This window comes from Chenopodium album, chromosome 23, assembly GCF_948465745.1.
Source record: "Chenopodium album chromosome 23, dcCheAlbu1.1, whole genome shotgun sequence".
Classification (NCBI taxonomy): domain Eukaryota; kingdom Viridiplantae; phylum Streptophyta; class Magnoliopsida; order Caryophyllales; family Amaranthaceae; genus Chenopodium; species Chenopodium album.
Window position 1 is genome coordinate 22,050,611 of NC_137856.1, and position 13,357 is coordinate 22,063,967.

A 13,357-nucleotide genomic window follows, 5' to 3' on the forward strand; every position below is an offset into this window, starting at 1 on the left:
AAAATCAAAAGCAGATTCTCTCTTTCAAAAAAAAAAAAAAAAAAAATTCTCCCACGTTTCAAAATTAATGCCCTATTTTATTTTTGCACTTCACTTGACGCTTTTTTTTTTAATCCGTGGGGAGCGTAGCAACCAACTCGGAGTCAGGTAATGGCAGAAATTATTGATAATTAAAGATATATATTACGAAATAGTCAAAGTTTTACATTGATAAATGTGTACAACATTGTTGTTAAAATCGCGAGCCGAATCGTAGGATCGCACACTGTACAGTTTGATCGAGACATTTCTTTTGAAACAAAGTAGCTATGAAAACCCATATGGAGAGTTCAGTTGACAAGATTATCCAATGAGACAATTATTACTCACTATTTTATTTTTGCACTTCACTTAATGCTTTCTTTTTTTACCTGTGGGAAGTGTAGCAACCAACTCGGAGTCAGTTAATAGCAGAAATTATTGATAAATAAAGATATATATTACGAAATAGTCAAAGTTTTACATTGATAAATGTGTACAACATTGTTGTTAAAATCGCATTCCGAATTATAGGATCGCACACGGTATTGCTTGAATAAGACATTCTTTTTAAAACAAAGGGACTATGAAAACGCATGTGGAGAGTTGAGTTGACAAGATTATCCAATGAGACAATCACTAGTCACTATTCATTCCAACAAGGTAAGCTATCTTTTGGTTTTAAAAAAAAAAAAAAAAAGGTAAGCTATCTTCTCTCTCTATCCACTTAAAGATTTCTGATGACGTGGTCCAATCAAATGATCCCAAATCACCTCCTAATAAAATCTTGAGTTTTTAGGTGCATTGTATAAAAAACAAAACAAGGTAAACAAACATGGGCAATTTGGCAAATACTCAGTGCTCACTTTTAAGTGGTAACGCCTATGACAGCATTTCATTCATTGTTAGTGCACATTCTCCATTGCCTACCGCACAAATCATCCTCTCTTTTTTTCTCTTTTTACTTCAAATTTTAACTTCATTACCAAAGAACAACCAATAATAATAGTTTTATTTCAATTGGGTATTACAATAGTTCCCATTTTGTGAAGATTTTGTTACTTTAATTTTCTGGGTTATTTGATTATTGGTTGATTTTTGATCAAGAATTTAGATTGATTTCTGGGTTTGATTCAAATTGGAAATTTGTTTCTGGGTTTTGGTTGAATTTGCATTTAGAAGTTTTGAGTGTAAAAAATGGCGTTTTGTTTGAGTTCAATGGCTGTACATTTTGGTCCTGTAGTTAGTTCAGATCTGCTCAAGCCTCAATTATCAAGGAGCAAAAATCTGCAAAATCTACCTAAACAGCAGGTTGATTTTTTTATGTTTTCAAATTATGCTTGGATAATTTTGGAATTTATTGGTTGTTGCACGGCTTTTTCTTCTGAATTTCATAAAAGTCAAATAAATGATTAAAATTTTGTTATCATATCATTTTGCATGTGTTGGAAATTTGATATGCTTTGCTTTGTAATTTGTACTCCTTTAGTTTCTTTTTTGTTGTCCTAGTTAAAATCTTCGGTTTGAGGAGGGAGATTTGAATAAATATGGAGTATATTTATAGTACTGTAATATTTTATAATGAAGGTATCAATGCTCATTGCTCAAACATGTGTATTGAAAATTGTGAAAAAATAAATGTGATAAATAAAAAGGAATGGAGTAATTATGAATTATGGATAGTTTTGTAACAAAAATTGGGTTAATTCACTCAATTACATCAAACGAATGAATAAAAAGTATAACCCTTTTGCATGCATTGGATAAAACTTAGATTCTTTGTTTCAATGACGTGGAAGAGAAAAAAAAAAAAAAAAAATCATTTTTGCTTGGAATCAATGAATAATTTGGTGAAAGTAAGTGAAATTCATTGATTTGCATCAAATAATAATACGAGTTAAAAGTCTGCTCTTTTGGCTAGAATTAGTACATTGATGATTCACCCAATTTAATTCAATCTTGGTAGAATTAGATGAGTGGTTTTGTGACAAATGTGGGTTGATTCATTAATTTATGTTAGAAAACGAGGTTAAAATAATCTATTCATTAATTTGTTATAACGATTTGGGTGGTAATTAAATTTATTCTTGAGAAGTGATGAGTAATTAGTTTACAAAGTATTGTTTTTTCTATTCAACATTTCAACTTGGTTCAGGTGAAAAGAAGACCTGGTAATGTAAGAGCATCATTGACAGAAAGTGGAGATTATTACTCAGAAAGACCACCTACTCCCCTTTTGGACACAATCAACTATCCCATTCATATGAAAAACTTATCTGTTAAGGTAAATTATTCTGTGTGTATGTTTCTGGAATTAACTAAATTAAGTTGATTTAATTCAGTATAATTTGATGATTACTCGTCAATGCAGGAGCTTAAACAATTAGCAGATGAGTTACGGTCTGATGTGATCTTCAATGTGTCTAAAACTGGCGGTCACCTTGGTTCCAGCCTCGGGGTTGTGGAGCTCACCATAGCTCTTCATTATGTCTTTAATGCACCTCAAGATAGGATATTGTGGGATGTTGGTCATCAGGTATTGATCTGAACTTATCTAGTCATCTTTTGTTTTCGAATGACAAGCAACGTTGATTCCGACACTTTTACTCAAAAAATTTGTAGTGGCTACATGAATATTTTGAAACGAAAGATCTACTCTAATGATCCTCTGTAGTGTTTCATTATGCCTTGACAATCATTTATTACTTTGATTACAATAATTTTGTAGCCATTGTAAAAGCTTACATAGAAAATCCTTAATTCTAGTAAATGTGGCTAGCAGCTGAGTTCTATTTTTAAAAGCCCATTAAATGCATACTTATTATGGATGAAGTTTAAAACATGCTTTTAGAGGGTGTGATGTGAGAGGGGTTTTTCTTGATAATTACATCCGGTAATACGTGCTTTTCATTATTTGCAGTCTTACCCACACAAGATCCTCACTGGAAGAAGAGATAGGATGAGAACATTGAGACAGACAAATGGATTGTCAGGATTTACAAAGCGAGGGGAGAGTGAATTTGATGCCTTTGGTGCAGGTCATAGTTCCAACAGCATTTCTGCTGGCTTAGGTAAATTCCTATTCTTAACATCACATTTTTCTTTACTTGGATAATTGGTTTCAACAATCAAGGACGTAGGTTACATTCTCTTCAACTAAATAAGGTGTTGTAAATTGTAATATGAATTATCTAATCTTTGGTTTGGTCTGTATTATACTGGTTATATCTGATTTTTTGGTTTGACTGAAAATTGACTGTCATAATTTCATACTCGAATGCTTTAGAAAAATAATTTATAAGGATGTAGATTCTTAGATTTGTTTAAATATGTACTTTCGAAATATCTATTTGTTTCGTTATTTTTATTAAAAATGAATTGAATTTATTTTGCTTTGCAATAGGCAGATGTCAATCAATCAATCAATCAATCAAAGCCTTAATCCCAAAAGTGGGGTCGGCTAACATGAACCAAATTTGATTATTCCGTGTAGTCATCAACATAAATCTTTCTCCTCCATCCCTTACGATCCAAAACTTCATCCTCACGTAAATCCATGCACTTCATATCCTTCCTCACTCCTTCCAACCAAGTCATCTTTGGTCTCCCTCTTCCTCGTTTAATCCCTCCATGGTCCCACTCTTCCACTCTTCGCACCGGTGCACCCTCGGGTCTCCGTCTTACATGTCCAAACCAACGCAGACGATTTTCCCTTAATTTATCTACAATGCCCGCCACACCTACTTTCTTGCGAATAACCTCATTTCTGATTCTATCTCTTAAAGTGTTTCCACACATCCACCTTAACATGCGCATTTCCGTAACCTCCATCTTTTTAATATGCTCTTTCTTAGAAGCCCAACATTCTGTACCATAGAGCAACACTGGTCTTATGGCAGTCCTGTAGAATTTTCCCTTCAACTTTAAGGGAATGCTGCGGTCGCATAACACTCCCGTGGCCGCTCTCCATTTAAGCCACCCTGACTTAATCCTGTGGGTCACGTCTTGATCAATGTCACCATTCTGATACTTGTGAGAATAATGAATGTAATTCTTATTAAACTTAACTTTGATGTTATTTACACCAATCCTTAAGAAAAAGAATTGTCAAATAAGATGTCATTAGATTAGTATTCACGTGTATTTTTCAAATATGAAATGATCGTAATTAATTTTAATACAAAAAAAAAAAAATCTGGACTCGTGTATAGCTAATGATGCAATGCTGTATATGTTTATATTGCTTTCGAAACATCCTTTGATGCCTAGCTGAGTCATTGGACTCTGGCACTTTCTAAAAATATTTAAAATTTTCTATATCTTTGTCAATAGTGATGGGAGCATTTGACTGAAATAAAGTCTAATTGACAGTTGCTTTATACTTCGTACATTATTAACTTCTATTGCAGGTTAATAGAATTTGACCTCATTTAACTTGATATTTTGCTAGTTCTTGCTCGTTTACTAAAAAGATTGTCGGTTTGTTATCATTTGTATAGGTATGGCCGTAGGAAGGGATCTAAAGGGTAGACAGAACAACGTAGTTTCCATTATAGGCGATGGTGCCATGACTGCTGGCCAAGCCTTTGAGGCAATGAATAATGCAGGATACCTGGACTCTGACATGATTGTCATTCTCAATGACAATAAGCAGGTCTCTTTACCCACTGCCAGTTTGGATGGGCCTATTCCTCCAGTTGGAGCTCTTAGCAGTGCATTGAGTCGATTGCAGTCGAACAAGCCTCTTCGAGAATTAAGAGAAGTTGCCAAGGTATTGTATGAAATAGAGTACATGTTTAAACAAAAACTCAAACTTAGGGAGTAAACAAGGTATTGACTGGCATGATTGATGATTTTTGTCATCATTGACTTTATTGCAGGGAGTAACCAAGCAAATAGGAGGGCCCATGTATCAGCTAGCTGCCAAAGTTGATGAATATGCCCGAGGCATGATCAGTGGTACAGGATCAACTTTGTTTGAAGAGCTTGGACTCTACTACATTGGTCCTGTTGATGGTCATAATGTAGATGATCTTGTAGCTATACTTAAAGAGGTTAAGAGTACAAAATCCACAGGTCCAGTGCTTATCCATGTCGTGACAGAAAAAGGAAGAGGTTACCCTTATGCCGAGAAAGCTGCAGACAAATACCATGGTATACATATCTTTCCAAATGTCAGTTTTAGGCCACAGCACTAATAATAATGAATGAAAGGCTGGCCATTAAATTAACTATTTTTTTTTTTATCAAATTTTGATGTTGTCGTACTTTAAATTTTTGTACATTTTGTATTTTCATGGAATTTTTTAATGAATTTGTTATTAGAATGATGAAGAAACTAAATCTAATAATTCACTTGGATAATGTGCATGACTGTTGTTTAAAACATATTTCTCATCGTGTAGGGGTGACCAAATTTGATCCAGCCACTGGCAAGCAGTTCAAAGGCCAATCACCTACTCAGTCTTATACAACATACTTTGCCGATGCATTAGTTGCAGAGGCAGAGGTGGACAAAGATATAGTTGCTATTCATGCTGCCATGGGTGGTGGAACAGGCTTAAATCACTTTCTACGACGCTTCCCTTCACGCTGCTTTGATGTTGGAATAGCTGAGCAACATGCTGTTACTTTTGCTGCTGGATTGGCTTGTGAAGGTCTCAAACCTTTTTGCGCAATTTACTCATCTTTCATGCAAAGGGCATATGATCAGGTAAAACTTCTTGTCATCTTCATCGCATTCTTTAAAGATCACTTTATTTACTGTTCCTCTGGTAAAGCTTTTTGCTAAAAGTCACGTTGATTTTATGTACAGGTAGTTCATGATGTGGACTTACAAAAGATACCAGTGAGGTTTGCTATGGACAGAGCAGGCCTTGTAGGATCTGATGGCCCTACACATTGTGGCGCTTTTGATGTAACATTTATGGCTTGCCTCCCCAATATGATAGTAATGGCGCCATCAGATGAGACAGAACTATTCCACATGGTTGCCACTGCTGCTGCTATTGATGATAGACCTTCTTGCTTTCGTTACCCCAGGGGAAATGGAATCGGTACAGAGTTGCCACCAGGCAATAAAGGCATTCCACTTGAGGTGAGCCTTGGCTTTAATTTTGTACTCCTACTGTCCTACATGCTGATTGATAACGTTTTTTTCCTTTACATTAAGTATTCTCATTGGAGTTAAAATCTTATGTGACAGATTGGACGAGGCAGGATATTGAAAGAAGGCGATAGAGTAGCACTCCTAGGTTATGGTACAGCAGTTCAGTACTGCATGGCTGCAGCAGCTTTGGTTGAATCTCGTGGCTTGAATTTGACCGTAGCAGATGCCCGCTTTTGCAAACCACTAGACCATGCACTAATCCGTAGTCTAGCAAAATCCCATGAAATTCTAATCACTGTTGAGGAAGGATCTATTGGAGGTTTTGGATCTCATGTTGCCCAATTTATGGCTCTTGATGGCCTTCTTGATGGAAAACTAAAGGTACATATATGGTCAACATATTTTTTTTAATTTAAAAGGTGTAAACCAGTAAATTCATCTATAAAAAGATTTGAATAGCTGCATGTGGTAATTTACATACTAAAACTCTTGATAAGATGTAGAAGTAGTTATATTAATTCCCTGTGTTCTTACTTGCATCTTTTTAATTTGTGTGCAGTGGCGGCCTTTGGTCCTCCCAGATCGATACATTGAACATGGCGCACCAGGAGACCAGTTGGCTGAAGCAGGGCTTACGCCATCACATATTGCTGCGACAGTATTCAATATTCTTGGAAAAACAAGGGAGGCTCTTGAAGTCATGACATAGAATGAAAAACTTTCAAGCCATTATTTACAAGTGACGTACAAGTTGCACCGCTATGTTTTATCGCTTGTGATTGAATAGGTGACTGTTAGATTGGTACATAAGTAGTGAGTTTGTAGCATGGAAACCACAGATGATGTAGCATGGTAGCTATTTCGATATTTAGCACCTTCAGAAAGTTTATAGATGTCCCTAGTCGACGTAATACATGGAAAATATGTCGCAGCTAGTGGAGATGTACATAGTTTTATTGATGTAGCAATTGGGCAAAGTTATAACCTGCCTTTACATTAGCAAAGAAAGCGGAAACTATTTCAAGGTGGTTGAAGATTGTAAGTGCATATATGCTGACAGATAAATCAAATGAGCTTTGAATGAAGTTGTAAAACAGGAAGTTGGGGTTATTACTAAATGGTAGAGTTTGTAAAGACTGATTTGCCCATGAAACGTACGATTCAGAGGCTCTGGATTCGAATGAAGCTTTTGTATTGCATCGGAAAGCTGCAGGCTTTGATTTTTTATCCTACTTGTTAGACTCTTACAAGTACTTAGATAGAACAGATAAACAAGCTGGCGATAATTGAATTAGATCCAAGGAGGAAGAGTTACCTCCATAAATCACAATCGGAGATTTGCTACTCACTCCAAGAGTTCACATTATTCTATCGCTATTGCTAAACTAATCTAGGCTACAAGGGTAAGAAACTAAGAAAGCTTAAAGAAACATAAAGTACAGTTCGATTATATAGACATCTCAAAATTAAACTTAAATAATCCTCAAGGTTACATCAAAGATCACTAGTAGTAGCAGCTAACAACCCATTCATGAAGCACTATCGCTACAAGAAGAGAAGCACCTACACTAAATAGAAAGCTAAACAAAAGTATAAAGAACATATCTGAGCAAAAGAACCCAGAATAGTAACCCTGTAATCACAACGAACCCTCCAAACTCCGATACAACTATACAAGCATTCAATCAACATTAATTGCAAAAGGACCATACTTTTCGAGTATTTCCTCAGAGACATCACCCCCAAGCGGGGCTTTGATGTAACCGTATGACCCCCAAAGTGGAGTCCACGTTCTGGGCTCTGCAGAGTTAAATCCTATATTTTTGTAAGGCACAAAGTCACTTAAAGAAGGCCAGTTGGTGGGAACAACTTCTTCAGGGCCGAAAATTATCTTACTGTCGTCAGCATTGGCAGGGTTGTACTGAATGAGCACATAAGAATTACCTTTGAAAAGGTAAACTTGATTACGCTCATGCGAGGCAAAGGCAGCTTCAATGTCACTTGTGAAGAAGATTTTATGCAAACAAGGAAACAGTTCTGTTATGAGACCAGTGGCAATGAGTTTCTTCTCGGAATAGTTGAATAGGACATAGTTTGAGCCGTATAATATGTAAGCTTGATTGGTGACAGCGGATTCAAAAGCAGCAGTGTAAAGAGGATCCCCAAACTTAATCTCTTGTAGACAGGGAAACATCTCTTTGTAGCTTATACTTTCTATAATCACTTCACCAGTAAAGATTATTGGTGAATACTTTATCTTGGTGCACTTAAGACTTGAAAATAAAAATGCTTCATCAACATCATGACAGCCAAAAGCAAAGTCTACACCTCTTTCACTAAAATGAGTATTGTAAAGGTCCGGGAAACCGTCGCAAATCATGAGAGGACCACAGACAAGCTGATCCTTTGAAGGTGATTTCGGATCATAACTGATTACAACGTACTCATTTTGAATGAACATAAAGACACGGTTGGTGCACGATGAGCGGAATGGTGAATATCTATAACAATCCACATTAATTTCCTGATTGAACCGTTCCATAAACTTGTTTGCTTTTATTTGTTGTGTGGGTGAATCTGGATTTTTCATAAATGGAATAACTTCCAACAATTCATAATCATCAGCATGTCTAATATGTTTATTATCATCAACTGGTGCCTCACTCTTCCTCTTCAGCTTAACGTGGTACGGCATCCTACAAGATTAGATATATAAAATAAGAATATATCAAATTACAAACACAAACAATACATTAGCAACCAAGTATCAAATTAGGCTCATAATTTTATGGAGAAAAGGTACAATCACATAATTCCATCCAGAGAATATGATTCAATTATCAAATTGGGCTGATGAATTTTCTTCAAATCGAGTTTAGTAATCATAAACAATAGTTCAATAATCTCGACACTAAATTTACTATGCTGAGAATTGAAATAACAATTACCGTAGAATATGTAGCTGATATCCGATAATTACAAAAAACATAAAAAGAAGGCAGCATCTTACCTAACAAGCTGCTTCAATGGAAGATAGAAATTTCAATGGAGATGGTGAAGTGCGCTTCCGCGGAATTGAGAGAGAGAGAGAGAGAGAGGGCAAATCTATGTTTTTGGGAGGCGTAGCTTTATTATAAAGGTTAACAAAGATACACGGTGCACAAAGTTGGAAATATTATAGCCCACTACCTGATATAGGAGGCCCATGTCGAATAAAATAATACGTATAATATACTCCCTATGTCCCCAAAGTTTATAGGGCAAACATTACGGAAATTAAGAAACTTAAATAAAAATACTCCATATTAAAATTACATTGAAAAGATAAAATAGTAGAGAGATAAAGTAATAAAAGTACAATTGAAAAACAAAATTTACATGGGTAAGATAAATTTACACAAAAATCTAATCTAATCTAATATATCTAATATATATAAATAAACTAGGCATTTTTGGAGAGCATTCGGCGCGCCACATAAGCAAAGGTATATTTTTGACCAATTAAAAATTAGAATTCTATTTTATTTTAGAATTAAAAAATTCACTTGCCACCTAACTAAAAGCGACGAATGAGATTTAAGAAATTTGCCACTTAGGTAAAAACAACGAATAATGATTTATGAGGATTTAATTTATTTAAAAAACTAAAATTTATCTCTTAAAAAAATCACCTTAAGATAATCTTTATAGTGTTTATGATAAAAATTATTATTTAATTATAATTAAATTAAAATTTGTGATCCCTACCACTATAAATTGGCGCATTCTACGACACTCATAAAATCTCATATCAATACAAAACCAAATCAAGCGAATTTTGTGTCCGTTTTAGGTCATCAATGGTTGCGTAATTCTGTTTAATTTTTCAAATTCCATGTGTTAAATGTATATATTTGTGATTATTGCTTACATTGTGTTTATTTGGAAAACTTAATGATTATATGTTTATGTTTTGTTTATTGAATTTTGTTTTTACATGTAGATCTAATTAAATCAGAGAATTAAATTCAATCAAAAATAATTGGAAAATCAAAGTACGAAGTGGTATTATATCTTTATAAATCGTTTACATTTTTTAATTTTTTTATAGACCTTTTTAGTTTTTATTAATTAATTTATGGTTAAAACAATTTTTTGTGCTTTTGGTAGCATAATCAAGCCTTCAAATTAACTTAATTTTATTTTTAATTACATTGCGTTCATGCCTCAATTAAAGCCAACTTTATACAATTTCGTCCAAAATAAATTGAAAGAAAAGTTTAGGCCATTAGATATTTTTCAATCGTTACAAATAAGAAGCAATATCGCACACATTGTTAGTGACAACAAAATAATCTTAATTTTTTAAAATATTATTGTTCGGGCGATTGAGTATGATGATAAAATTCAATGTATAGATCTAGATTTGATTTTGTACAATTAAAATTTTTAGATGAATTTCACAACAATTTTTCACTTCCCGGTAGATATATATATTGATTTATTTTATAAGACTATAAAGATTAATTTTATATGAATTTTATTTTTGCTGACATGTTTCATTTATCCATTTTGATTATATGGAAGCGATATGGGTGTGAACGAAGGTGGTTATTTTATCTAAATAGAAGATAAATAGTATACATGATTTTATTATTTTTTAATATTTTATCTTTTAAAAACAACGAATAATGAATTGGGATTTTTATATTTAAAAATAAAAAAATAACTTTTCATATTAAAGATTTTATCCCAATATGTAATAGATAAAATATCACATTTACAAAAAAAATTTTGAAAGATATCATATTTACAATTATTCATATTTTTAAATTCAGTGGTCATATAATTAACAACTACAATAATATACAAAACAACAATAAAAAAAAAAAAAAGTCAAATTATAAATTACATTAAAAAAAAAAAAAAAAAACTTTTGTAATAGGCAATAACACTTTAATTAAAATATTATGTGTTTTTTGTCTGAAATTATTAGATAGTAAAATAATCAAATAATGAAAAAATAACATTAGAATCTATTCGAAAATATATTTTCTTGAGATTTATATATAAAAAAACCGTGCATCGCACGGGCTTTCATCTAGTCTAATATATATAAATAAAGTAGGCATTTTTGGAGAACATTCGGCGCGCCACATAAGCAAAGGTATTATTTCGACAAATTAGAAATTAGAATTGAATTTTATTTTAGAATTAAAAAATTCACTTGCCACCTAAGAAAAAGTAACGAATGATAAAAAATTATATTGACACCGAGATAAAAGTAACGAATTATATTTGACATCTAGAATTTTAATGCCACGTGGATTAAAACCACAAATCAAATTTTTGTATAAATTTTTTTGAAAGAAATTTATCTTATATAGTAATGGTAAAAAAAAATTAAAGATATGCGCATAAGTTTATAAGATAAAATATGATATGTTATGATTAAAATAAAAATTATTCTTTAATCATGATTTAAATTTTTTTTAAAAAATTAAAATTTGGAACACCTATCATTATAAATACGCATCATACGATACCAACAAAATTTTATATCAATACAAATCCACATCAAGTGAATTTTGTGTTAGTTTTAGGTCATGATTTAATTCTTAGCTTGATATTTAAAATTCATGTTTATATTTACATTTTTAAGTATTACTTAAATTGTGTTTATTGGGATACGTTACATACGAGTTTCTAGCCTGTTTGACATATTAAACTTCTGCAAATAAGATAACTTAATATGTTTCGATATAGTCCTATTAAACGAGAAGATATTTTTTATGAACTATTTACATTAATTAAATTTTTCCTTAACCTCTTTAGTTTTTTTTATTAATTTATTTTGTAAACAAAAATAGAATTTGTGATTTAAGTGGCTTCATCAAGATATTAAATTAATTAAATTATTTTACTAATAAATTTGTTTATATAAGTGTTAATTTTTGTATATAGTTAAACTTTAATCATAAATTACTTTTTTTTTTGTAGGTAAAATATTTTAAATGAAATGAGAATTATTTCCCTAATATAGTTCACAATCCTATCCCAATATCTCAACATGAGGCAAAAAAAAAATAAATAAAATAAATTAAAATAAAAAAACTGATTTACTGTTTTACATTAAAATCAATTGGAGTGTCGCCCAAAACAGAAAAATACACTACTCTTGATTATTTATACACCACATTAAGTTGTATCTATCATTGATGAAATAAAGTAAGAAATCGGATAGAAAAACACAAGTTTTATAACTTATTTAATTTAAAAATAACTAAATCCCGTGCATCACATAGGCAGCTTCAATTACATAAATTAGTAAAAAATATCTTTTTTAACAGTCAAAAAATAATTTTATCAAAATATTTATTTTTTAATTAATTAAAATAAAGACACATTATTACATAAAAATAATAATATCTTTTCTAATATAATATACAATAGTATTTTAATTAAAATATTATATGATTTAACTAAGAAAGTTATCTTTTCTTAGAAATGTATAAAATAACCGTGCATCGCAAGGGCTTACATCTAGTATATAAATAAAGTAGGCATTTTTGAAGAGCATTTGGAGCGCCACATAATCAAAAGTATCTTTTTGACCAATTAAAAATTAGATTTCTATTTTATTTCTGAATTAAAAAATTCACTTGCCACCTAAACAAAAGTGACGAATGAGATTTAAGAATTTTGCCACGTAGGTAAAAACAACGAATAATGATTTTTTAGGATTTGATTTATTTAATAAACTAACTATTATCTTTAAAAAAAAAAAATCATCTTTAGATATAGGATTTATATCTACCATTGTAAGATAAATTTTGATGGTGTTTGTGATAGTAAATAAAAATTATTCTTTAATTATAATTAAATCAAAATTTGTGATATTTATCACTATAAATTGACGCATCATACTCCATTAACAAAATTTGATATCAATACAAAACAACATCAAATGAATTTTGTGTCAGTTTTATTAGGTCATCAATGAATGGGTTATTTTTTAGCTTAATTTTTAAAATTCATGTTTAAATGTATATTTCTGATTATTGTTTACATTGTGTTTATTTGAAAAATACTTAATGATTAAATGTGTAATTACAAAAATTATTTTTTGTGTGATTTTTAATATTTAAAATCATGGGATATAAAAATTATCTTATAAAATTAATGGTTTTATCTAAATATTCGATTAATCTAATATCAAATATATGTAAATAAAGCAGACATTTTTTGGGA

The 13,357-nt window shown here is 31.6% G+C and overlaps 2 protein-coding genes across 2 annotated transcripts; one reads left to right on the top strand and one right to left on the bottom strand.

Moving 5' to 3' along the window:
* The first annotated feature begins 853 nt into the window (after positions 1-853).
* On the top strand, positions 854-7,359 carry LOC145606819 (putative 1-deoxy-D-xylulose-5-phosphate synthase, chloroplastic). Its single transcript, XM_081662659.1, has 10 exons — positions 854-1,329; positions 2,174-2,302; positions 2,390-2,554; positions 2,939-3,089; positions 4,518-4,789; positions 4,899-5,172; positions 5,424-5,731; positions 5,834-6,115; positions 6,224-6,508; positions 6,687-7,359. The coding sequence occupies exons 1-10, from the start codon at positions 1,216-1,218 to the stop codon at positions 6,834-6,836; spliced, it is 2,130 nt and encodes a 709-aa protein (XP_081518785.1). The 5' UTR covers positions 854-1,215; the 3' UTR covers positions 6,837-7,359.
* Positions 7,360-7,548: 189 nt separating this feature from the next.
* On the bottom strand, positions 7,549-9,276 carry LOC145606820 (albumin-2-like). Its single transcript, XM_081662660.1, has 2 exons — positions 9,138-9,276; positions 7,549-8,823 (listed from the first exon to the last, which is right to left on the bottom strand). Exon 2 carries the CDS (start codon positions 8,820-8,822, stop codon positions 7,809-7,811), a length of 1,014 nt encoding a protein of 337 aa, XP_081518786.1. The 5' UTR covers position 8,823; positions 9,138-9,276; the 3' UTR covers positions 7,549-7,808.
* Between the last annotated feature and the right edge of the window lie 4,081 nt (positions 9,277-13,357).